Source organism: Anabrus simplex, chromosome 3, assembly GCF_040414725.1.
Source record: "Anabrus simplex isolate iqAnaSimp1 chromosome 3, ASM4041472v1, whole genome shotgun sequence".
In the NCBI taxonomy this organism is placed as follows: domain Eukaryota; kingdom Metazoa; phylum Arthropoda; class Insecta; order Orthoptera; family Tettigoniidae; genus Anabrus; species Anabrus simplex.
Window position 1 is genome coordinate 345,374,020 of NC_090267.1, and position 27,386 is coordinate 345,401,405.

The 27,386-nt window shown below is 40.5% G+C and overlaps 1 protein-coding gene across 4 annotated transcripts in view; it reads left to right on the top strand.

Annotated features, from left to right (window-relative positions):
• LOC136866359 (uncharacterized) overlaps positions 1-27,386 on the top strand; it is a 238,770-nt gene that overhangs the window by 107,378 nt on the left and 104,006 nt on the right. For 2 of the 4 annotated variants that reach the window (XM_067143233.2, XM_067143232.2), the window contains exon 2: positions 17,321-17,436. The exons of 1 other annotated variant lie outside the window; for it this stretch is intronic. In XM_067143233.2, coding sequence (XP_066999334.2) covers positions 17,360-17,436 — 77 coding nt within the window. In that variant the 5' untranslated portion in view covers positions 17,321-17,359. Of the gene's footprint in view, positions 1-13,217; positions 13,265-17,320; positions 17,437-27,386 lie in introns of those variants that run through there. One more of the 4 variants, XM_067143231.2, reaches the window with a different exon arrangement.

The window sequence follows — 27,386 nt, forward strand, 5'->3', positions numbered from 1 at the left end:
ACCACGATTTGATGGAAGAATACCGTGTAGAAGCTGAGTAACTAGGTTAAGGATGCCAATAATAAGGGATTCTTATGAGGAAAGTGGGGGTTGATAAGAGCTGCCAGGCAAAGGACTTGCACTATGGGGTGCGATTAAGTGCGGCTGAGGTGGATAAGGGATGGGGGCTCACTGGCCCCCCACTGACTTCATGGGGATGGTAAAATACCGATGGGTGGGGGATAGATGTTCTGGGTAACTCCGGGGGAGGTCGCCGACGTTGAAAAACGGTAATTTGGTAATTTTGTTGTCTTGATAAGGGAGGAAAAACTTGCTCATGTGTGAGAGCATATGATTTTTTCATAACAGCTTCCTTAGCTTCCTTGAATGGTATGTTATATTTAGCCGGATCCTCGTTTATCTCTAATATCTTGTTATACTCGGGGCACTCTTTACTGAGGGCACTGTGTTGACCTTGACAATGTACGCACTGAGGCTGAGGCAGTGAGCAGGGATTTTGAGCGTGTGGCGCACCACAGTTATTGCATCTACCCGAGAGCGACAGCGTTTACTAATATGTCCGAAGCGCAAGCAGTGGTAGCAAATACGTACTGGTGCCACATAGGGAGAAATCTCACAACGTGCCTCATATATTGACACTGTCTGGAAGAGTCTGAGAGTCAAAGGTAACCACACTAGTCCGTATTGGAACAGCAGTTGAAACATTGTCCTTAAGTGTGCGCCTATACACACGACGGACTCGTCTGATTTTAACAGAGTAATCTATCACTTGTAATAGTTCGTCTTCCTCTGTTTCTGTATGCACATATCGAATGACACCCTATCGAGTGATGACGTGAGAAGGAATGTAACCTTCTAATTGATGTAAGGAAAAGAAAGTAGAACTAACGAACCAGTTTGCTACTTGTGCTGAATGAAATTCCATTTTAGTACGATTGTTCCCGATGGAAGAAATCTCTTTGATATTTCGACGTTGAGATGGACAGTGCCGATAAATCATTTTACCTAACGCCATCGGATGTAGCTTACCTATTTTTCCTTCCTTCCTTTCCACATAGATGTAATAAGGCCCTGAAGAATCAATGTAATACCGGTTAGCTTTGTTATAATCATATGCACTGAGCCGAGTCGGTGCTCCACTATTTTGAGGAGGAAGCACAGCTGGTACAGGATTCAAGTCAGAAACAATATCACCTTGACCAGAAGCTAATCTAGACACTGAATCACTGTGAGAGTACGTATGTGTTGAAACATTACCTGTAGCGTTCTCTGTTGTAACTGATTGTTTCCTATCGATATTACCTGGAGGTTCTTCTAATGCTTGCTTGTTTGCCGGCACAACAGATGGAAAACTCGCCTTCATATTACAGTCGTAGGTAGGTGGTGAATTTAGCACCGCTAGAGCATTTCCGACGCCACGAGACACCTGCTGTATACTGTTCGGTATGAGCACATTAGACGCTGATATAGGGGTAGGACCGCCCTCCCCATATAGGCCCCCTTCCATAGCACTAACTGCTAATTAAATTGCGAAGTATGTCATTAGGCCACACACTAGGAATGCGTAGTCACTGAAACGCACGAATAAATGTCCACACAACTACTAAGTCCGTACTGCCGTACTCTAAGTGAGCGTGAATCACACGGAGCGAACACACAAGCAACTGCACGCCACGAAATTTACTAACACACCAAATGACAAACTGCAACACGCGCAAAACGCCTGTGTTCGCTACATATGTGACCTACGTTATTATGACCATGTTAAACCTGCCTACGATAAACTTGGTTGCCTAAAACTCATGATGATGATGATGCTTGTTGTTTAAAGGGGCCTAATATATAAGGTCATCAGCCCCACCTAAAACTCAAACAGCGCCATAACTTCATGCTTTATACCTTCTTCATGAAATTTTCTCCTCACATTCACCTCCCTACTTGAACTGTCAATTTCACCACCTCTCATCCGATCACAGTTTCGGAACAAGGTAAAAAACTGATACGCTCTTATGGATACCACCTGATCGCACCACAAGCTACACAAACTCGTTTGTTACTTCTTCAGCACGGCAGTGGAATGCACTACCTGTCCCTGTCAGAGGGGCCTCTTCTGCTAGTTCCAGGCAACGTTGTCACCAATATGTACTAGGTAATAGATGAAGTTCTTGTTCGTATGTTATGTTAATATTGTAGATTAACCTTTCTTCAAGATGTACGCTGTATATTAACAAACTGTAATTATTAAGGATTTCTTTTAGATTGAAATTGGCTAAGTTAACATTTTGCGAATATTAGTCATGTCATAACTGTGTAGGCCCTACATCATTATCAATTTTTATTTTTTTATTTTTAAGAATTTACTTTTACGTCGCACCGACACACATAGGTCTTAAGGCGACGATGGGATAGGAAAAGGCTACGCCCGGGAAGGAACCAGCTGTTGTGTATTAAGAGAATTATTTCACACACACGAAACAAAATTTTATTAAAGGAGAATTGCAATATCATTTGCCTTATTTTCACACTTTTAATGTTGTATGGCATACTCGCTATCATTCTTAGCAGTTTAGTTTGGTGTACCTGTAGTTTTTCGAGATTCGTGTCCCGCACTGTTCCCCAGGCCGGGGCAGTGTACATTGTAACGCTTCTAATTAATACAGTAGGAGCTTGTCTGTTCTGTTTCATTTAGACTTCTAAGACAGCAGGCAGTATAGTGGTCCTGCTGCCTGTTTTGTTTTATTGATGATTGACTCAACTTGGCTTTTGAAGGTAAGTTTCTTGTCAAGTATGACGCCAAGGTACTTTCCTTCATGTGACCATGGGATTTCAGTGCCGTTGACCTGTATATTGACGAGCGGTTTGTGATCATATCTTAGTGTGTGAACACAGCTACTGTATTCGCTGCATTTAATGTAATTCAGCACGTCTTCATCCATTCATGTACTTTATTAAGTGCTTCTTGCACTTTGCTTACTGCCACACCTACTTTAAAGGAGTCTGCCATTATTAGGGTGTCATCTGCGTGTAGTGCGATTTCTGTTCCCTCTGTTTGCGGGATATTGCAGTAAATAGGACATAGAGCAAGGGGTTTAGGACACTGCCCTGCGGCACACCCGCTCTACTCTCCTTTAGTGTCGAGTTTTCTCCGTTTAGGGAGACGAATATTTTCCTGTCGCTGAGGTAGTCTGCCAGGAGCCTCCAGTATGTGTCGTCTAAATTCAGTCTTCTTAGTTTGAGTAGTAGCCCTGCTATCCAGACCCGATCAAAGGCCTTTGCCACATCTAGATATATTACAGACCCAACTCTCCTGTGGTTGAGCGATTTCGTTATTATTTTGATTATTCTAATTAACTGCTGTACAGTTGAATGTTCAGATCGGAATCTGAATTGTTCATTGGGGATAGCCTTCTTGATGTTCTCTGATTTCAGTAATCTGATCTGGATCAGTTTTTCGTACAATTTTGCTAATCCATCCAGAAGACTGATTGATGGGTCGGTAGTTATCCCTGTTGCTGTGGTCCTTGTTTGGTTTAAGTAGTGTAACAATTCTGGGTAATTTCCACTTGGCCTAATTGTAGCGTCGCATTATATATTTCAACCGAGTGTAGAAGTACTGATATAGGAAGCTCCTTTAGTGCCCGGTTTGTGATCTGATCCGGGCCTGGGGCTTGCTTTTTTTTTTTTTTTTCAGTTTGCGAATGAGGTTTTTGATGTCTGCGACTGTTGTGAGTCGTGGTGTTCCCTGCAGGTTTCTCTTCCTATGGATTCCCATGGCATTCTCCACATGGTGATCGTACTCCTCCTTCTGTGGATGTGATGAGTTGGGTTGGAATCTGTTTTCTAAGGCGGTAACTAGCATTTCTGATTTTTCCCTGTCTGTTTGCGCTACTTGGTTATTCTTCCTTAGGGAGGTTTCTACTACCCCTTTTTTAAGGGATCTCCTCATCTCCCATATACTTTTGTCTTGGGTTTATAGTGATTTTAATTTCTCTTCCTCCCACTGTCGGCAGCCCTGAAGATGGTTTTCCGTGGTTTCTCATTTTCACACCAGGAAAATGCTGGGGCTGTACCTTAATTAAGGCCACGGCCGCTTCCTTCCAATTCCTACGCCTTTCCCATCCCATCGTCGCCATAAGACCTATCTGTGTCGGTGCGACGTAAAGCCACTAGCAAAAAAAAAAAAAAAAAGTCTTCCCATGACTGCTTTCTCTCCCGACCCACTCGCTTATATAGGGTTACGAGCGGTGACGTGGAGTCTCAGCTGGTCGCCTGGCCAGCTCTGCCGTTTTTTAAAACTGATTTATTTACAAACAACAGTTAATACATAGATACTAGTTTCCAATCGTTTAACAAAATGAACACAGAAAATATAGAGAGAAGAACACAATCAAACACCATCTTTGCAACTTCTTATTGTCTGAAGTTCGTGAACTAAATATAATATGACACATTTTTGCAGTTTTTTTTTACTTAAAAGAATATTTATACTTTTAAACTGACAAACAACAAATTAGTAATTGAACAATAACGTATAAAACCAGAAAAAATTAAAACGTTTTGTTTTTAAAGTTCAACACTAATTCCAAATAAATTTAGCACATTCAATAGATTCACTATTCCTTTCGTCCATTCCTAACCGGTGAGAACTGGATACAAGTTGTGCTGCACGCGGGATTCGAATATCGGCACCACAACAGCAGTCTCAGCATTTGCCTGGTGTGAAAATAGGAAACGACGGAAACCATTTTCAGGGTTGCCGACAGAGGGATTCGAACCTACTATATCCCGAATGCAAGCTTTCTTATTTTTATTCTCAATTTTTATATCATAATGTCTTGTTAAGCTGTAAGATGTATCATTTGTAATCTACAGTATTTCTTTTAATTCTGTACCCGTAATGTAAATGTTGTATTTTCTGATTAGATGGAAGAGAGGGGTTAATAGCCTAGCCTTGCCAGACGAAATAAAACTATTCTACCTGAGAGCGAGATAATCTGCCTCACCGGTCGAGTTAGCCGTGAGGTTAGGTGCGCGCAGCTGTGAACTTGCATTCGGGAGATAGTGGAGTGGAACCTCACTGTCGGTAGCCCTTAAGGTTTTCCGTGGTTTCTCATTTTCATGCCAGACAAATGCTGGCGCTGTATCTTAATTAACGCCACGGCCGCTTCCTTTCCACTCCTAGGCATTTCCTACCCCATCGTCGCCATAAGACCTATCTATGTCGGTGCGACGTAAAGCAAATTGTAAGAAATAATCTGCCCCGAAAACAAGTTGGATTATTTAGTGATGAGCATACCCCAGGGCCCGAAGTGGCTACACACCGTATTAATCTGCTACACAATGAATGATAATTTTGAGTTCAAAATTTCACATTGCCAAATCCGTGCTTTTGTTGCGTTTCTTTTGCTTTTACATAACTGACTCTTTGATCTTTTTCTTTGCATATACCCCTCTTAATGTACAATGTACATACAAACACAGAAACATAAGACGTGCAGTAAGTAAAAAAAAAAAGCAATTTCTTTTGTGGACTGTGCTTCTCAACATTTTCATCAATTAATTGGACTTCCCTGTGTAATAGGGCCGTTAGGAAACTTAATGCATAGTTCTATTTATCTATGCCAGGCTCGATTTCTCTGTGGATTGAGGATTTTAGTCGCTTCTGGTTAATGGGCTCGGACACTGGGTATTTGTGTCAATACACACTTCTTCATGTACACATCACACTACACTACCGACCACCACATAAACACAGAATAGTGAATACATCCCTCTACGTAGGGTTGGCCTCGTGGAGATCATCCAAGTCCACATGCATGACACTATCCGCACCCACGACCCCACCAGAGAGGGAGGTGGGGAAGAAGTAAGAAGGTTGTTCCTGTGTTTCTCATGCTGCATAAACGTTTTCTCATCAGTTTTTTTAATTTCGTGTGGCTTTTTCTGGCCGAGTGCAGCCCTTGTAAGGCAGACCCTCTGATGAAGGTGGGCGGCATTTGCCATGTGTAGGTAACTGCGTATAATTGTGGTGGAGGATGGTGTTATGTGTGGTGTGTGAGTTGCAGGGATGCTGGGGACAGCACAAAAACCTAGCTCCCGGGCCATTGGAATTAATCAATGAAGGTTAAAATCCCCGACCCGGCCGGGAATCGAATCCTGGACCCTCTGAACCGAAGATCAGTACGCTGACCATTCAGCCAACGAGTCGAACTTCTCATCAGTAGTAGCTATATTTTGTTGTGCTTTGTTCGTGAACTTCATAACACCTTCAAGGTAGCTTTATGACCGCGTTATCGCCCAGTTTGACTGTCGTAAATTTATTGTTTCCAACAGCAGCACGACCGGGATACACTTGTGTCCACACCACAGTTAAGTGTACTGAGTGTCGCACCGCATACCAAGGCAGTGTTACTTTTTTTATTGGTGAATAATCTTCTTCTTCTTTTTAATCGGTTTACCCTCCAGGGTTGGCTTTTCTCTCGGACACAGCGAGTGATCCCACCTCTACCGTCTCAAGGACAGTGTCCTGGAGCGTGAGACATGAGATATTGGGTCGGGGTATACAACTGGGGAGGATGACCAGTACCTTGCCCAGGCGACCTCACCTGCTATGCTGAACAGGGGCCTTGCAGGGGGATGGGAAAATTGGAAGGGTTAGACAAGGAAGAGGGAAGGAAGCGGCCGTGGCCTTAAGGTAGGTACCATCCCGGCATTTTGCCTGGAGGAGAAGTGGGAAACCACGGAAAACCACTTCCAGGATGGCTGAGGTGAGAATCGAACCCACCTCTACTCAGTTGACCTCCTGTGGCTAAGCGGACTCCGTTCCAGCCCTCGTATCACTTTTCAAATTTCGTGGCAGAGCCGGGAATCGAACCCGAGCCTCCGGGGGTGGCAGCTAATCACACTAACCACTATACCATAGAGGCTGACGACTGGTGAATAATAATCTATAAAATAATTTGATAGTTTTGTTTGTACGTTTCAGATTCTTCCCTCAAACTTCATTTTTATCTCAGTTTAAGTATACAAAAGTCGGCTGAATAGAATTTCTCGAAACTTGGTATCTCAATTTAGGGATAACCAGGCTGTAAATTAGGCTGTATAATATTTGATTGGCGTACAGTGGTGTAGCAATATTAAGGGGGTGAAAATAGGGAACATCAACTTTCTCAGTTAATGTTAGCTGTATCGAAACAACTAACGTTGTGGAAAAAGCAATTTCCAATCTTTTATTTCTCATTCATTTCCACTGTTCGATGAATAATGATGGAGACATTTGCGATTGTTACATTTTCATAATCTTAGGAATATTTCCGGGAATTTTAGCTCTATCTAAAAAGTGTGCATAACAAATATTAGAGATTATAACTTCCAACCTTGTATATCTGATATATTTTGACCGTACGAACTATAATAATGGAGAAACAAACGAGGAGCTTCTTTGATGTGGAAATACTGGTCATTCGTCATAGCAACGAACTAATTGGTGACGGTGGTAGTGTTGTTATGATTGATTTTATAAGCTCTAAAACCACATGATCATTATCATCCGTATGGGAAGATAATAATTAATATCGTAATAAGAAGAAAAACATGAAAAAATCACTTGAAGAAGAGGAAAAAAATAAATCATAAAAGATGGACTGAATACCTAGGCTTCTAATGTTATAAAACTGCCGAGCCAGAAGAAAACAAAATGTGATTACTTACTATCTCCCAAGTCCCTTACCAACAGTAGCATTGCACTACTTCGTCTTGTTACCTGTTTGACGCAAAGGAAAAGCATCTTAGTTATAATGATATGCTTTCAACAATCCAGAACACATCTAAAATCGCAATAGCTTTAAGATTCAAAATGATGGCATCAAATAGCCTAGTATAATTTCAAATTGTATTTAGCTCAAACGTATTGCAGATTTGCAAGGTATAGCTAATATAATGGAACATGTTTACAAAGGCTTGGCTTTATTAGACGAAAGAATAATCTTGTGAACGGTTCATGAGTATTTAGGACTATTTAGTAGTATATCCACATAATAGCACACACAATAAAAATATACATAGTAGGCCTATGAATGAATGAGATAATTACAAGGCCAGTAAGGGAAATTAACTAAATTTCGTACACTACATAAAATTATAATCCACCACACTATCCTTGTGTTTGAGTCATCAGTCCATAGACTGGTTTGATGCAGCTCTCCATGCCACCCTATCCCGTGCTAACCTTTTCATTTCTACGTAACTATTGCATCCTACATCTGCTCTGATCTGTTTGTCATATTCATACCTTGGTCTACCCCTACCGTTCTTACCACCAACACTTCCTTCTAAAACCAACTGCACAAGTCCTGGGTGTCTAAAGATGTGTCCTATCATTCTATCTCTTCTTCTCGTCAAATTTAGCCAAATCGATCTCCTCTCACCAATTCGATTCAGTATCTCTTCATTCGTGATTCGATCTATCCATCTCACCTTCAGCATTCTTCTGTAACACCACATTTCAAAAGCTTCTATTCTCTTTCTTTCTGAGCTACTTATCGTCCATGTTTCACTTCCATACAATGCCACGCTCCACACGAAAGTCTTCAAAAACATATTTCTAATTCCGATATCAATGTTTGAAGTGAGCAAATTTCTTGTCTTAAGAAAGCTCTTCCTTGCTTGTGCTAGTCTGCATTTTATGTCCTCCTTACTTCTGCCATCGTTAGTTATTTTACTACCCAAGTAACAATATTCATCTACTTCCTTTAAGACTTCATTTCCTAATCTAATATTTCCTACATCACCTGCCATCGTTCGACTGCACTCCATTACTTTTGTTTTGGACTTATTTATTTTCATCTTGTACTCCTTACCCAAGACTTCATCCATACCATTCAGCAACTTCTCGAGATCTTCTGCAGTCTCAGATAAAATAACAATATCATCGGCAAATCTCAAGGTTTTGATTTCCTCCTCTTGGACTGTGATTCCTTTTCCAAATTTCTCTTTGATTTCCTTTACTGCCTGTTCTATGTAAACATTGAAAAGGAGAGGGGACAAACTGCAGCCTTGCCTCACTCCTTTCTGGATTGCTGCTTCTTTTTCAAAGCCCTCGATTCTTATCACTGCAGACTGATTTTTATACAGGTTGTAGATAATTCTTCGTTCTCGGTATCTAATCCCTATCATCTTCAGAATCATAAATAGCTTGTTCCAATCAACATTATCGAATGCCTTTTCTAGATCTACGAATGGGCTTGTCCTTCTTGATTCGATCCTCTAAGATCAGACGTAAAGTTAGGATTGATTCACGTGTTCCTACATTTCTTCTGAAGCCAAATTGATCTTCTCCCAACTCAGCTTCAACTTGTTTTTCCATTCTTCTGTAAATAATACGTGTTAAAATTTTGCAGGCATGAGATACTAAACTAATGGTGCGGTAGTTTTCACACCTGTCAGCACCGGCTTTCTTGGGAATAGGTATAATAATATTCTGCCGAAAATCGGATGGGACTTCTCCTGTCTCAAACATCCTGCACACTAAATGAAATAACCTTACCATGCTGGTTTCTCCTAAGGCAGTCAGTAATTCAGAGGGAATATCATCAATTCCAGGTGCCTTGTTTCTATTTAGGTCACTCACAGCTCTGTCACACTCTGACCTCAAAATTGGGTCTCCCATTTCATCAGCATCAACAGCCTCTTCATGTTCCAGAACCAAATTATCTACATCGTTACCTTGATACAACTGTTGGATGTGCTCCTGCCATCTTTCTGCTTTGTCTTCTTTCCCTAGAAGTGGCTTTCCATCTGAGCTCTTAATATTCATGTACCTAGATTTCCTTTCTCCAAAGATTTCCTTGATTTTCCTGTATGCAGCATCTACCTTTCCCAGGACCATACAGCCTTCGACATCCTTGCACTTCTCCTTCAGCCATTCTTCCTTAGATATCTTGCACTTTCTATCCACTTGATTCTTTAATCGCCTGTATTCTTTTCTGCCTTCTTCATTTCTAGCATTCTTGTATTTTCGTCATTCACCAATCAGGTCTAGTATCTCCTGAGTTATCCACTGATTCTTAGTTGATCTTTTCTTCCTTCCTAACATTTCTTCAGCAGCCCTACTGACTTCATTTTTCATGACTCTCCACTCTTCCTCTATTGTGTTTCCTTCAGCCTTTTCATTTAGTCCTTGTGCAACATGTTCCTTGAAACAATCCCTCTCACTCTTTTCTTTCAACTTGTCTAGATCCCATCTTTTTGCAGTTTTTCCTTTCTTCAATTTCTTCAACTTCAGATGGCATTTCATGACCAACAAGTTGTGGTCAGAGTCCACGTCTGCTCCTGGGAAAGTTTTGCAATCCAACACCTGATTTCTGAATCTCTGCCTAATCATAATGAAGTCTATTTGATACCTTCCAGTGTCTCCAGGTCTCGTCCACGTATACAGCCGTCGTTTGTGGTGTTTGAACCAAGTATTGGCAAGGACTAAATTATGATCAGTGCAGAATTCAACCAGCCGACTTCCTCTTTCGTTCTTTTGTCCCAATCCAAATTCTCCTACTGTAGTACCTTCTCTTCCTTGGCCTACCACTGCATTCCAGTCTCCTATCACAATTAGATTCTCGTCACCTTTTACATATTGTATTAGATCTTCTATCTCCTCATATATTCTTTCAATTTCTTCATCATCCGCTGAACTAGTAGGCATATAGACCTGCACTATTGTGGTGGGCATTGGTTTGGTGTCTATCTTGACGACAATAATTCTTTCACTCTGCTGGTCGTAGTAGCTTATCCGCTGCCCTATTTTCTTATCATTATTAAACCAACTCCTGCATTTCCCCTGTTTGATTTCGTGTTGATAATTCGGTAGTCGCCTGACCAAAAATCCTGTTCTTCCTGCCAACGTACTTCACTTATACCAACTACATCTAACTTTAGCCTATCCATCTCCCTTTTCAGATTCTCTAACCTACCACAACGATTCAAACTTCTAACATTCCACGCTCCGACTCGCAGAATGTCAGTATCCATCTTCCTGATGATCGCCCCCTCTCGTGTAGTCCCCACCCGGAGATCCGAATGGGAGCTAGTTTACCTCCGGAATATTTCACCCGGGAGGAAGCCATCATCAGTACATCATTCATACAGAGAGAGCTGCATGTCCTCGGGAGGTAGTTACGGCTGTAGTTTCCCGTTGCTTTCAGCCGTGTAGCAGTATCATCACAGCTAAGCCATGTTGAGTATTATTACAAGGCCGTATCAGTCAATCTTCTAGACTGCCGCCCTTGCAACTACCGAAAGGCTGCTACGTCCCTTTCGATGAATCATTCGTTAGTCTGGTCTCTCAGCAGATACCCATCCGATATGGTTGCACCTGCGGCTCGGCTATCTGCATCATTGGGACACGCAAGCCTCCCCACCGCGGCAAGGTCACATGGTTCGCAGAGGTTCCTTACATACTGTAATTACACAGTATTATAAAATTATTAAACGAAGACTGATATTCACGCAAATCATATATATATAAATGTAAAATAGGGAGGTATTTAGACACCAGTGCCTTTGATTAAATACATTGTTCGGTTCCATGGCTGATTGGTCAGTGTCTTGACCTTCGGTCCTTCGGGATCGATTCCCGGCCACTTAGGGAGATTTTAATTAGAAAGGTTAATTTCTTTGGTTCGGATACTGGATGTTTGTGCTGTACACAAAATTTCTGCAACTAAAGTACCTCGCACTACACTATCCTCCACCACATTAACACACAGTTTCCTTTCATCTTCATTAGCTCCTCGACTGATGTTCGTGTCACGGAAGGACATCTGGCCTTGAAACATGTCATACAATTTCATGACACGTTATACTCCATGCCGTATCATGAAACAGGGCTAAAGTGTAGACATACAAATACTAATGCAGAAAAGTAAATTACATTTTATTTTATCTATCAATTGTTTAAAAAATATTTCAGTTACTCTGATCACGTAGGCCTACTACATTATATAAAAGTCAACACAGCGTACTATGGCCTCATTTAAAAATCTACGGTTCTAGTCCTTTGGACAGGCAACTGACGATTGAAAATGTACCTTCACGAAATGTGGAAAAGGAAACTTTGAGGACATGGAGGAGAAGTAAACTATGAGTTTGCTTACATTGAACACAGTATTATTACAGTAATTATATACATATAAATACATTTTTTTCAGATATCCTGTCGTTTTTGTTGTTCTTGTTGATGAGGTTTACATTGCTTCTGCACTTTGATATCGTTTGAAGTATTTGAAGGTCGATTGTATTCAGCAATTGTCTCTCTTGATCGCTCTACTGTCACGACATCTTCATCCGAACGACAATTCGGTCCTAATTCATCACTATATTTCACCACTTAATTTTTTTTCTATTTTTCCATTTATCGGTGTAGGGATAGTAAGTTTGTAAATAGTAGTTCTACCACTAGTAACGCTATTGTCACATCATACATGACCCCTTCAAATCCAACTGGAGACCTTAGTTTTGAGAAATCTGGCTCACAAATTGTTTAACAAAGGTTCATTTTTTTATTGAAATATTTAAAATGAGCATCGGATAATAATTGTGGAATAAGTTCAGTTTTAAATATGTCCTTTTTTACGGTTTGTTTGTGAATAATATTTGGACCGGATATGATTGCCAAAAGTTTCCTTTTACCATTTCATAGAGCTGTCCAAAATACGCGTTTGGATGCCTTCTCATTTCTCTACCTTCAATACTTTAGTCACAAAAGGGTGAAATAGCTTAACTTTTACGTTTTTGCTTAAGTCCGGCCCTAAACTGTGTGATCTAAGAAACATTTTCAATGTTCAAATTCAAACACCGAGAGCGAGGCAACAATTAATGCACAGCCACAGCATTTGCTTGGTGTGAAAATGGGAAACCACGGAATACCATCTTCAGGAATTCGAACCCACCATCTCCCGAACGCAAGCTCACAGCTACGTGACTCTAACCACACGGACAACTCGCTAAGTAGTTTAAAGATCTCTTGAGACGGATAGTAACTGAAGGGGTTTTAAATAGATACATTATTATTATTATTATTATTATTATTATTATTATTATTATTATTATTATTATTATTATTATTATTATTATTATTATGTGAAGCCCCGCCCAACACGTGAGTCTTCACGACGTGCCGGTCACCTGTTATCTTGCCGGATGGGCTGACAGTAACGTACCGACCAGTGCCATGATCGGTGGTGCTGTAGTAGCTCTAGCCGTTCTGCTGAAGGTAAGGTAACATAAATGTTCCTATTGAAGCACCTGTGACTAGTTAACTAAGCGTTCCGTATCCGACAATACGAGGCAATGGGGAATATTGGCACTTAGTCTACTTTCGATTATTGCTTTTGAGACTGGGGTATCTCTGGGTAATCAAGCACATCGATTATGTCTGATAACCTCTATTGTTCTGTTGATTCTAATCGTTTTTGTAAGGGTGGGATTGTAACAGATGGCCTAGAGCTACCGTACATCTAACTGTCTAAGCAGAAGTCCATAAACTTGTCTTATTTAAACTCCCGTAAATGCTGCTGTTCTGAGTTGGAATTAAGCCTGTTATCTTGGAAACAAGCTCCCTTTGTGGTTTATTATTATTATTATTATTATTATTATTATTATTATTATTATTATTAATATTATTATTATTATTATTATTATTATTAAATACATCACAATTGGGAAAATGCCCGGGTCAATGGTCACTTACAGTAGTGTGACAATAAAGTTAAAACATAATTTTCCAACAACAACAATAACAACAACAACAACAACAACAACAAGAGTACAACAGGCAATTCACTTGAAAGAAAATATTAAGAAATACTACTAGTTTAATATTTTAAATCCAGCATCATCATATACAGTGCTTAACACTTAACAATATTTTTGTTGAGCTTCTACTAGCTTAACATTACAAGTGATAATAAAGTAAAGTTAAAACATAACTACCCCATGGTAGAGTATTGGCCTCCTGATCCGGAGATCGCAGATTCAAACCCAGCAGAGGTAGTCGGATTTTTGAACGGCGGAAAAAATGTCTGTTTGACAATCTATGTCGTACGATGTTGGCAAGAAAAATATCATTGGTGATACATTTGGTGTTAAAATGAATTAACACTCAGACCTCTGGTAGAGTAAAATTTAAAGTCGAAACTGACGCGGAGGCAGCCTTTATGGCATTAAATAAAATGTCTGCACACAGAAGCTGAAGCCATATTATTATTATTATTATTATTATTATTATTATTATTATTATTATTATTATTATTATTATTATTATTATTACTTAACTGCTGGCTTTCTAACCGGAAGGCTGAGGTTTGAATCCCGGTCGATCCTGGGTAAAATTTTCATCTCAAACATCACGTGGCGTCAGGAAGGGCATCCGGCCTTATGCCTCTGGCCAAAAGCAAAATCAACCTCTCCGAAAACCTTAAAAGCAGTTGAACGTAAATCAAATAACATTATTATTATTATTATTATTATTATTATTATTTATCTTGGGAACAGAAGAACAACGACAATAGGATTTCGCAGCTAACATCAGCAAAAGGGTTTAATACCTCCTTATTTTCAGAGCGAGTTTAGGGAACCCTGGTCATTGGCTGTCGAGACTTTCACTACTGTAAAAAGTTTGCCGTTCGTTATTTCAGTCGTATGGCCGTAATAATTTCAATTTGACTCATTTTAGATTTTGACCGGATGAACTCACCCTCCTCCCGCCATCTCCACTGCTGAGAGAATATAATTTTTCTGGGGAAAATTCCAAATTGGTGTCGTCCGAGATTCGAACCTCTGCCGTCGGTATGGAAAGCTAGAGTGTCGGCAAAAGAAAGGGAAGGACTAGGGAGGGAGTGAAAACGAGACTCTCAAGGCCTTGCAACCTAATACCGTAGGGATCGAGGAAATATGAAAGCGAGGAGGCTGGGACAAGTAAGTGGAAGCAATGTCAGTCTCAGCTACGGGCCCCGTGGTTGCCAACCAACGCTCCCAAGCTGAGAACACCTGGGGGGTATAAACCACATTGGATGTAGTACCTACACATGCAGTCACACTGCTTGCTGACTCAGCCAATTCTACTTTCTTCCATTCGTAACACTGATAGTGTCCAGTATGTATCTGTCGAGTCTTAAGGGGGTTTCCATGGTCTGTCAAATGGAAGGGAGTTTCCATCACTCCTATAGATCCGAGACCTACTATACCATTTTGAACATGGTCAGTAGACGCCTGTGAAGTAGATGGTGATCACCCGTCCCCGTGAAGTTGTGTCCTGACCTTATGTACTAAGTACTATTACGGTTTGGGGCAGGGTGATAGCAGAAATGCGTTTCAGACTCGCTCGTGAAATGAATCATACAAGACAAGATCAGACGAAACTGACTGCAATACATCGCTTCTTATTTGAAGATGAACGAGTGTGTAACATGCTTCTTAGAAGGGCTTTTCACCAATTAAAACAGGAAAATAATTGCATTAAATTAGTTGCAAATATTTAAATGTCTCGATATACCACTGTATTCTTATAAATAAAGTTGTAGGGGGTCCGTTGTCTGTAATGCCATTTATTTATTCGTTTTAGGTCAACTCAAGATCGTATGAGTAGTTTTTAGCTTTCGTGTCTGTTTTTCTGTTTGTTCTATCACCATGGGTAAACGGCTGGATAGACGTCGACCAAACTTCATATTTAGAGTACTAATCCAGGAGCATATCATATAATATCTAATCATTTAAAAATCACTGAATAGACTGGGGTTTGTAGAACACCAGAAACGTCTTTTCCAGTTTTCTCTTAAACTATTGATTTTTTGTAATATCTGTAGCTTATATGCGAAAACGTCCCTTTATTTTAAATAATTTTTGTTATGCACATAATTTCGCTTACTCTTCAAATGACGGAGAAAATTACTACTTCCTACGGGCTTGGTGCTCTGCAGCCAGTGACGATCACACTCGCAGAGCGACAGCAAGTCTACCGGTTGCTATGACAACGTCTCAGTCTCCTTGCCAGCAGGGACGTAACGTAATGTAATTTTCGTCATCATTCTTGTAAACTCGTGGATTTTCGTTGGGTAGAAGGTGAGAGATGCGTCAAGCTGCCATTCTGAAGCATATTGTTCCTCCATCATGGGTAAACGGCTGAATAGATCTCGACCAAACTTCATATTTAGAGTCTACTCATCCGGGAGCAGGTTTGGATATGCACATGATTTAAAAATCACTGAATAGACTGGGTTTTTATAGGGAGACCAGAAGAGCTTTTTTTTTCTCAAATCTTTACACTATCTGAAACGTCCCTTTATTTTAAATATTTCTTGTTATGTACATAATTTCGCTTACTCTTCAAATGACGGAGAAAATTATTTTCAACGGGTTTCATGCTCTGCAGCCAGTAACGGCTACCGGTTTCCATGGTAACGCCTCAGTCTGCTTGCAAGCAAGGAATTAGTAACATAATGCCATTTTTGTCATCATTCCTGTCGACTCGTGGTTTTTCGATGGGTAGAAGGCGGGAAATGTGTCAAGCTGAGCTATATTTGGGAATACCGGCGGAGGTTAGAGTTCTCTGTTGATCAGAGATATAGAGATTGTTGTTAAAAGTAATCGTGCGAGAACTAGGGAAAATTCCCCACCAGCCGCATTGTGCACTTCGTTACATAAACCTCAGGTAGAACATCTTCGTTGAACTGCAGACGATAGTGGTTTCTGAAATCTGCAGTAATTTTAGGGATGTGATGAATAGTTATTTGAAGGAACCATAACAGGAGAACATCAGGGGATGCATAATATTTCGCTCGGCTTGAAAATTAATTCCACCTAATGTAACTGAACCCCGAGAAAATATGATGTAGGACGTTTTCCTTTGTTGTCAGTCTGTCTATGTGGTTATCCACTGTGAGTCAAAGTGAAACTCATACAACACTATAAATAGTATATGTTTACGAATAGAAGTGTGGACAATAATTTATGTTCGCATTTTATGCGTGGAACAATGAAGGTAATTCTTGAAAGTCACCACAGGCTACTTAGCGTATCCCTGAACTTAACAAGATATAGATTCTTTTGTTTACATGTAAAGCAAATTGTAAAAAGGAAAAAAACCCTTCCTGAGCCATTTCTTTTGCACCTGTTGGCTGATTTTGTGTCCATATTGCAAGGTTAAAGGAACTTGAATCATAACTTATTTCAGTTCAACCCTCGGTGCGATGGACACAGCTGCCTTAAGACAGCAATCATTGTCGTAATTCCTTGAATAGTTTATTGAATTTATGTATTAATATTTGTGCAGTTGTGTTCTGGGAGCGGAGATTTATTGGGTCTGAATGCCATGGAGAAGAGAATGGTCCAACAGATTTGGGAAAGGACCTTCCCTGACCTCAAGGCTGTGCAGTCCTGGATAGTAAGGTTAGCATTTTCAGTATTGTTCAAGATCATGCACTTAATTTGTACTCGGTATAAATTTTGAAGAAATATTCTAGGCAAATGAAGGGTATGCACGATCTATGTTACATTCTTGCAGAAATCAATTTTCTTCAGGAACAAAGGTCTGTGATGTGTACTGGATCCGTATTTGCACTTGGTTCGACCATACTGCAACAGATGGCCTCAGTATTCTGAAATTCTGAAGCGGAATGCACATTAAAAACCATGGAACTGAAGTCTATGTTACATTCGCTTCCTGAACAAGCTACAACACTAATGTTTTACAATTGAAAGGAGCTGTTCATGGTTACTCTAGTCAAGAAATTATTTTATTGTTCTTTCTTTTTTAATCTGCTTACACTCCAGGGTTGGTTTTTCCCTCGGGCTCAGCGAGGGATCCCACCTCTACCGCCTTAAGGACAGTGTCCTGGAGCGTGAGGCATTGGGTCGGGGGATACAACTGGGGAAGATGACCAGTACCTCGCCCAGGCGGCCTCACCTGCTATGCTGAACAGGGGCCTTGGTGGGGGATGGGGAGATTGGAAGGGATAGACAAGGAAGAGGGAAGGAAGCGGCCGTGGCCTCAAGTTAGGTACCATCCCGTCATTTGCCTGGAGGAGAAGTGGGAAACCACTTCCAGGATGGCTGAGGGGGAAATCGAACCTATCTCTACTCAGTTGACCTCCCGAGGCTGAGTGGACCCCGTTCCAGCCCTCGTACCACTTTTCAAATTTCGTGGCAGAGCCAGGGTGGCAGCTAGTTACACTAACCACTACACCGCAGAAGCGGACGGGACAATGATATCTGCTCTTAATAAGTTTGTAGGCAACCGTGTAGTTAGCATCTAAAATACGTATATTTTATAGTGTCCTTAGCTTCGCCTTTCAAGGATGAAATTAGTGTAATCTCTCTATGCTAGAGAGGTGGTCATCATTGGCCATTAGCGGTTTTGAAACATATCCTTGTAGTGCAAAATGTGATATACTCTTTTCATAAAATGATAACCCTAACCGACTCTGTGTTAGTTAATATCATTTCTTAGGTTAGTTGGAAGATTGTCCGACTCATTGGCTGAATGTTCAGCGTTGAGGCCTTCGGTTCAGAGGTTCCCTGGTTCGATCTCAGCCGGGTCGGAGATTTTAATCTTGTTTGATTAATTCTTCTGGTTCGGGGACTGGATGTTTGTGTTTGTTCCAACACTTTCGTATTCATATTTATACAACACACTACACTGCCAACCACCACAGAAACACGCAATAGTGATTACATCCCTCCATGTAAGGTCGACGTCAGGAAGGTCATTCGGCCGTAAAACAGGGCCAAATCCACTTGTACGACACAGTTCGCACTAGCGGCCCCACAGGTGTTGGAAAAGCGGTAGAAGATGAAGGTTAGTTGGGGGATTAATGGCCATTCCAGTATATCGTACAGTATGTCCTCCATTTCCTGAAGATGCTGAGCATCTTCTATCTCCTTTCTTGTTGAACTTACTGACATTCTACTTGAGGCTGCCCTGGTGTCGGTTCTTCAATTCTGTGCCCATGTGGCTGAAGCCGGCCTTAATAATTGTGGATTTCTTAATTAACGGCTTGCTTTCCCGTAGCTTCATTAATATTATTGAATATATATTTACTTATTTCTAATAATAATAATAATAATAATAATAATAATAATAATAATAATAATAATAATAATAATAATAATAATAATAATAATTTATAATAGTATAGTGTAAGAACAGTAGGCCTACAGGGAATGATAAGGTTATAAATGCATCAGTTGGCCGTTACAGTGTGAGAACTGTTGGCCGGTGTAAACAACGAGGTACCGCTAGGTTTCTTTTACATGTATGGAAATCTACCGACTCGAGGAAGGCGTTTGTAAATACGTACAAATACCTTCTCTACTGTCTCAGCCACTCAGCTCGGAGAATGCGCCGTTAATATTTTTTTTTTTACAAAACAATTACTGATAAGTCCCGGCTCCATGGGTAAATGGTTAGTGTGCTGGCCTTTGTTCACAGGAGTCCTGGGTTCGATTCACGGCAGGGTCGGGAATTTTAACCTTAATTAGTTAATTTCGCTGGCACGGGGTCTGGGTGTGTGTGTCGTCTTCATCATCATGTCATCCTCATCACGAGGCGCAGGTTGCCTACGGATGTCAAATCAAAAGACCAGCATCTGGCGAGTCGAACATGTCCTCGGACTAAAAGCCATACGCCATTTCATTTCACTGATAAGTCATCTGTATAAATAGAGAAATGACTACATTATCAATAACTTAACACCATTCTCAAAATATAATGTCTGTTACGACATTACGAAGTGGTTGAAACAGAAGTATTATACCAAAGTTGAAAGAATTACTAACTACCTTTTGTTGCAGTGTGATGTCATAGTTATATTTAAAAGTGCTACACAAATATCCCGTATACGTGAAGTGTAAGTGTTGTGCTCTCTTAGCCTGTAATTCAAGCCTTACGTACACTTGCAGTTCCGGTGTATAACTTTTAAATAAATTCCATTTCTTATTCGAATATTAGATAAGTATGGAAACATGCTGGTGAAATATTTCAGCCATAAACTTGTTAGGCTGTGTTGTATATTTACAGGGGCATATGTGTTTGAAAACAGTATAAATAATGACATTCAATGTGTCGTTTCTAAATTTGAAAAATAATTTACTTTATGTCGCACCGACACAGATAGGTCTTGTAGCGACGATAGGAGTGAGAAGGAAGCTAGCTAGCTGCTTAACGTCGCACCGACACAGGCAGGTCTTATGGCGACGATGGGACAGGAAAGGGCTAGGAGTGGGAAGGAAGCGGCCGTGGCCTTAATTAAGGTACAGCCCCAGCATTTGCCTGGGGTTAAAATGGGTAACCACGGAAAAACATTTTCAGGGCTGCCGACAGTGGGGTTCGAACCTACTATCTCCCGAATACTGGATACTGGCCGCACTTAAACGACTGCAGCTATCGAGCTCGGTTTCTAAATTTGTATGAAGTGTCAAGTGCTGTAGGTGGAAAAGATCAAGCTTTATTAAATGCACAAGTAATTATCTTGCTATTTACGAACATAAACATCTATATATATAAAAGCAAGTTGGTCTGGAGCGATGTATATATAAATATTTAAAAATGAAGAAAGACGTGAATTAATGAGGCACTTCCAGAAATCTCAGAAGTTTGAAACTTGGTACGGAAGAAGCTGATGACCCCAGGATCCCTAGAAAAATCGAAAATTCTCAAAATTTCCTGAAGGGGCACCCTGGTGGGCCTCAAATTTTGGGCTCATCATAAGAACTCAGTCGTATAATTTATCCAAAACGACAACCTATAGATTTCATGGGCTTAAAAATTTTCAGGAATTTCCTAAATTTTATCCCCCGTCCGCCCAAATCAAGATGGCGGCACAACCTGCCAGACGAGGTAGAAAATTGAAATTTGGTGAAATTATAATTTTTGGTCCCTAACCGACGGAAAAATTCCAAGATGTTCAAATTTTTCACTTTTTACCACCATAGATATCGAAATATGGAGGCAATTTTAATGACTGTCCAGACATTCCTTTTGAGCTATTTGTTGGCTAAACGGTAAGTCGTATCACAAAACGGATGGCACAGTCTCCTTTTAATTTGGAGTGATCTACAACTTTGGTCCTATGACATTTTGTCGTATCTCTCTCCCTTATACGTTAGATTTGGCCGTATTTCCGGATTGTTCGTAAATTTGCTGATATTTACAAGTATTTTTCATTGTTTGACACACTTATAGGAAAGATAGGAACATCAAATTCTACACGAAAATTGGCCCACCCAGTATCCGTATTTGTGCCAAACTGTATGTTTTAAGCTGTCACATATCTGAAAAATAATTCTATATGTGAAAAGCTTACACCATTTTCACCCTATTCTACTTTTCTAAAACAATCTCACCTTTGAATAGATGAGATACTTGATCATATCATAGGACCACCCATTTAGATCGCTAAATGTGGCCAGAAAGTGCGTCTTATCGTACAATACGTTTTTCGATTTGATGTACCGTTTTGCAGCAGTTATTGTGTAAATGAAGGTAAACATCCATGTAGTTCCGTATGACGACTATATTCTTTCAATGACGTCGATTTGTAGCGATCTAGAAAGGGTTTGTCTGCCATTGTTATTAAATACTTTGCAAATCGATAGTGACTGTCAGAAGGAGGACTTCTGCTATTGTAATCAGTCCCCCCCACATCGACTTTGACAGGCAGTAAGAATGGGGTCGTCCTCCACCTCCTGTGCACTATTTTAATGCATAATTCCCTTCTCGATTCGACTAGCAGAAGACAAGGGACCGTGCAATTTTTTTCAAAACTCTTTTACCCGATCCTGTTTGTCAGTAGGCGAGGGTGTCTTCCATTATAAACAAATTTACCCATCCAAAGTGTGACTGACGTTAGGCATAATGGCCTGCTATTTTAATGGGAACTCACCAACTCGGTGTGGCTGGCAGGAAGCTGACTGGCATTGGAAAGTGCTTCTGCCATTATAATGATAAGAACGCAACTCACTTTTGACTGGCAGTAGGGAAGTTCCTTGCAAATATAATAAAAGTTCCTCAACTGTAATCTATCTGAAAGTAGGAAATGGGGTCTGCCATTGTAATGAAACCTCCCCAAATCGATTTTGGCCGCGCACTAGCCAATGGGGCCTGCCGTTAAATGACAAGTACCAACTTCTTTGTGAATTGCAGTAGACAAGTGAACTTGCCGTTATCATCGCAATTCCGCAAATCACACTTACATTGGAAACAACGTCTGTGGATTTCACAATGCTGTTTCTCGGTTAAAGCCAAGACACATCCAATTTAAAAATCTTATTCACTTCATGTGCAGTAATTTACTTCGATATCCGTATAGAATGTAGAGTACCGTAGCGAAACGCGGGTATATAAAAACAAACCCATGGTGCAACAGCTCGTTAGAGCATTGGTCTGAGAAGTTAACTGCTGCCCAACCAGATGGGCCGCAAGTGTAGTAAGTTATTCACTGCCTCTTGTTTCAGACGGCCCCTCAGTTTTCCACACGAGTCTGAGTGACCCCCGATCCAACCCTAAGATTATAATTAATATCCCTAGAACGGCCCGGATTCCGGATCCTCCAAGTAAGAAGCAGGTACGCTAGCCCTACACCACGAGTCCTGCATAAATATAAACAAACGTATATTTTCTATCCATGAAGGCGTCATCGTGCATTGAGGCTTGATAAGTGTTAACTTGATCCTTATTTTAATTCCGGTCATTACATTTACGGATCAATACCGGTGTATAAATTGTGATACACTTGCGAAGAGTCAAGAAGCAAAATATACAGCATAGTAAGAGAAGCAGAGGACTGGGCGACTTGATAATTTTCCCTAGATTATATTGGTAGAAAAATGAATTACAATGAAAAATGAAAATAGTAACATGTCATGATAATAATGAACATTAGGAAGATAAAGTGGACCATGAATTCCTGCACTAGATTTATATTTTCCCTACGCTAGGCTACACATGTTAAACCGTATTACAAGCAACTTTCTCTCCTGAAAATTGAAGATCGGAAATCTTCATATTGTCGTCTTGGTATTCAGATCCCTAACTGCGAGATCTCCTTATTCCCTGTCCTCAAAATTGGGTTGCATTTTATCTTTTCATCACAATGATACACGCTCTGTTACCATCCTTGCCATTCCTTCTATCAGGTCAGCTCCTATAATCGGCCATTTATTGCTACGGGAACTAGTTTATGGAATTGAATTCCAAATAACATCCACAATATGAATTCCTTAGAGTCATTCAAGTCTTCATACAGAAAGTACATTTTAGACGTACAAAGAATGGCGTGAATCGGGATGAGTGGATGATAATGTTCCTGTGAATTAGATACTTAATTCTCATTATCATTGGACCAAGCTATTTAAGATTCTGAAGATGATTGGGATCAGATATAGAGAGCGAATAACTATCTACAATCTGTATAAAAATCAGTCTGCAGTGATAAGAATTGAGGGCTTTGAAAAAGAAGCAGCAATCCAGAAAGGAGTGAGGCAGGGCTGCACTTTGTCCCCCTCCTTTTCAGTGTTTACATAGAACAGGCAGTAAAGGAAATCAAAGAGGAATTCGGGAAGGGTATAACAATCTAAGGAGAGGAAATCAAAACCTTGAGATATACCTATGATATTGTTATTTTATCCGAGACTGCAGAAGATCTCGAGAAGCTGCTGAATGGTATCTACGAAGTCTTTCGTAAGGAGTACAAGATGAAAATGAATAAGACCAAGACAAAAGTAATGGAGTGCAGTCGAACGAAGGCAGGTGATGTAGGAAATATTAGATTAGGAAATGAAGTCTTAAAGGAAGTAGATGAATATTGTTACTTGGGTAGTAAAATAACTAACGATGGCAGAAATAAGGAGGACATAAAATGCGGACTAGCACAAGCAAGGAAGAGCTTTCTTAAGAAAAGAAATTTGCTCACTTAAAACAATAGGAATTAGAAAGACGTTTCTGAAGACTTTCATATGGAACGTGGCATTGTATGGAAGTGAAACATGGACGATAACTAGCTCAGAAAGAACGATAATAGAAGCTTTTAAAACGTGGCATTACAGAAGAATGCTGAAGGTGAGATGGATAGATCGAATCACGAATGAAGAGGTATTGAATCAAATTGGTGAAAGGAGATCGATTTGACTAAATTTGACGAGAAGAAGAGATAGAATGATAGGACACATTTTAAGACACCCAGGACTTGTTCAGTTGGTTTCTGAAGGAAGTATAGGCGGTAAGAACGGTAGGGGTAGACCAAAGTATGAATATGACAAGCAGATTAGAGCAGATGTAGGATGCAACAGTTACGTAGAAATGAAAAAATTAGCACAGGATAGGGTGACATGGAAGCTGCATCAAACCCGTCTATGGACTGATGACTCAAAAAACATCATTAGCCTATATCAGTATTTCGACAAGATACGCACATATTCTTACGTTGCATTTATGCAAATGAAAACCACAGCCTGCTTCCAGTTTCAATCGGGTCAGGAATGGAGCGTCGAAGATAGGAACTGTGCCGGCTGCCGAAGCCTGTCGCACTCCTCTGGGGCTATGATTAATGTCTGACAGCTGACATGAAATGATATTGGAGAATGTTGATGGAATCAGGCGTCAACTCGAAAGACCTGCACCAGGCCTCTCCGGAGGCTACACGCCATTATTATTATTATTATTATTATTATTATTATTATTATTATTATTATTATTATTATTATTATTATTATTATTATTATTATTATTATTTTGCTAGTGGCTTTACGTCTCACCAACACAGATAGGTCTTACGGTGACGATGGGATAGAAAGGCCTAGGAGTTGGAAGGAAGTGGCAGTGGTCTTAATTAAGGTACAGCTGGTGTGAAAATGGGAAACCACGGAAAACCATCTTCAGGGCTGCCGACAGGGCTGGGTTTCGAACCCATTATCTCCCGGATGCAAGCTCACAGCCGCGCGCCTCTAACCGCACGGCCAACTCGCCCGGTATTATTATTATTATTATTATTATTATTAATCTATTTACCCTCCAGGGTTGGTTTCTCCCTCGGACTCAACGGCATTGTCCTGGAGCGTGAGAGTTTAATTCTGGGGATACAACTGGGGAGAATGACTAGTACCTCGCCCAGGCGGACTCACCTGCTATGCTGAATAGGGCCCTTGTCGGGGGATGGGAAGATTGGAAGGGAAAGACAAGGAAGAGGCAAGGAAGTGGTTGTGGCCTTAAGGTAGGTATCATCCCGGCATTTGCCTGGAGGGTAAGTAGGAAACCACGGAAAACCACTTCGAGCATGGCTGAGGAGGGAATCGAACACCCCCCCCTTTCTACTCAGCTGACCCCCCGAGGTTGAGTGTACCCCGTTCCAGCCCTCGTACCACTTTTCAAATTTCGTGGCAGAGCCGGAAATCGAACCCGGTCTACGGGGGTGGCAGCTAATCACACTAACCTCTACACCACAAAGGTGGGCATTATTATTATTATTATTATTATTATTATTATTATTATTATTATTATTATTATTATTATTATTATTATTATTATTCAGGTTTTCTCGGGTTTCCCAGGTTTTAAGTTACCTGTACATTAGGCCGGATTATGATCAAAGCCTAGTAAAACACTATTGACCTGACGTTCTTGGATGATGATGATGATGATGGTGATGATGATGATGATGATGATGATGATGATGATGATTGTTGTTTAAATGGGACCTAATGGTACGAGGTGGACGACATGATATAATTAACATTTTAAAATGTATCTCCCGACTGGAATTTAAAACAAATGATGATGAAAAATGATTGTGAGTTTAACAGTGGCGGCGGGCTCTCAGGAGCACATGAGCACGTGAACACCCAGTTGTAACGCATATTCACGCATTCATGAATACCGCCAATTCAAAATTGTTTCCATTTTTCGACCTAATTTCGTGAATCGATCGAAAGAATTCGTCTTTATCGAAGCTCCGTTACACTGACAGCTGTTCGTTTCGACTGACAATGCCAGGGAGCACACTGGATATTTTGCTACGAACCTTAAGACTATACGCATGCGCATGGAGATGACGTCATGGTTTATGCCCAGAGCACGGTAAGGAATGTGCCTTTCCGCCTACAACCACCCTAAAACCAGAGATAGTATTACAGTTGACCACAAGGGCCCGCCATCTCCCCTGTTACTGTTGGCCACAGCTCCCAGAAGTTACTGTTGCATTACATCGCCGGAAGATTTCGCTAGTAGCTAATTCTGAACAGGTTTTCGTAATCACGGGATCAGAAAGCCCGAGCCTCAGCCAAAGCCTGATCGATTCAGCCCGGCAGTCGCAATTTTACTTTTCTTGTACACTCACAGATTAGTCTCGGGGAAATGCATCCTCGGTTATAAGGGTTCTACCATATTATGAGTAGAGAAGCAACCGTACAAGGAACTTTTAGTGAAATGATTTAAGTAAGTGATTTTGTACTTATTTGCATTCTAATTTGGTATATTTCAGACGTGAACACAAATTTTGTTGTGAACCCCCTGAAAATTTGGTCATGAGCCGCCACTGGAGTTTAAAATAATCAGTGGATCTAATTCGCAATGCCATATTTTCCGATAAAATGGCAGAAAATATAGATTATGGTAGAATACGACATTGCCTTAAGATTGAATAATATATAGGCCTACCATGCAAATTAACATTAAAAACACATTAAAATATGCAAACACAAACAAAAACATAGTCAATAGAACAAAACGTAGTAAACAATAATATAAAGACTAATAGCAAATTCTACGTTTATATACGATAAAATAACCCACTTTTCTTCATAAAACGGATGACTGGTTGTCGATCTCCTAGAATGAGGGGAAATGTACTCAGGAGATTTAGACTACGGCGTAGATCGGCCAGGTCCACACACTTCGTAAGGATCGCCGTAAGTACACCACCGGTCAAAAGTTTTCGATCACCTATGCACAGAACTCGATACTGTGCCCTACAGGACCCTAGAGTTCCGGCCAGGCGAAAGCCGGTCTCGAACCCAGGGTACAGTAGTGAAAGAACTCTCACAAACGTGAGCTGGTGCACATAGTCTTACCTGAACACACATCCTTACTCAGCCGGATAAAAGCGCTCTTCTCAGGGATAACATGGGGATCAATGGGCAACATAAAGATAAAACACTAGGATATGTGACTAATCAGGTAAGAATCAGCTAAATTAAAAAAAAATCTAACAGAAAACATCGCTGCATTCAAAGTTTAACAAACAGGGATTTATTACATAAAATTTAAATTATTTACAAATGAAAGAGCTTTCAAAATGCTTGGGTCAAGATAATGTTGAGCCGATGACAACCAGTTCACTGCCTTCACG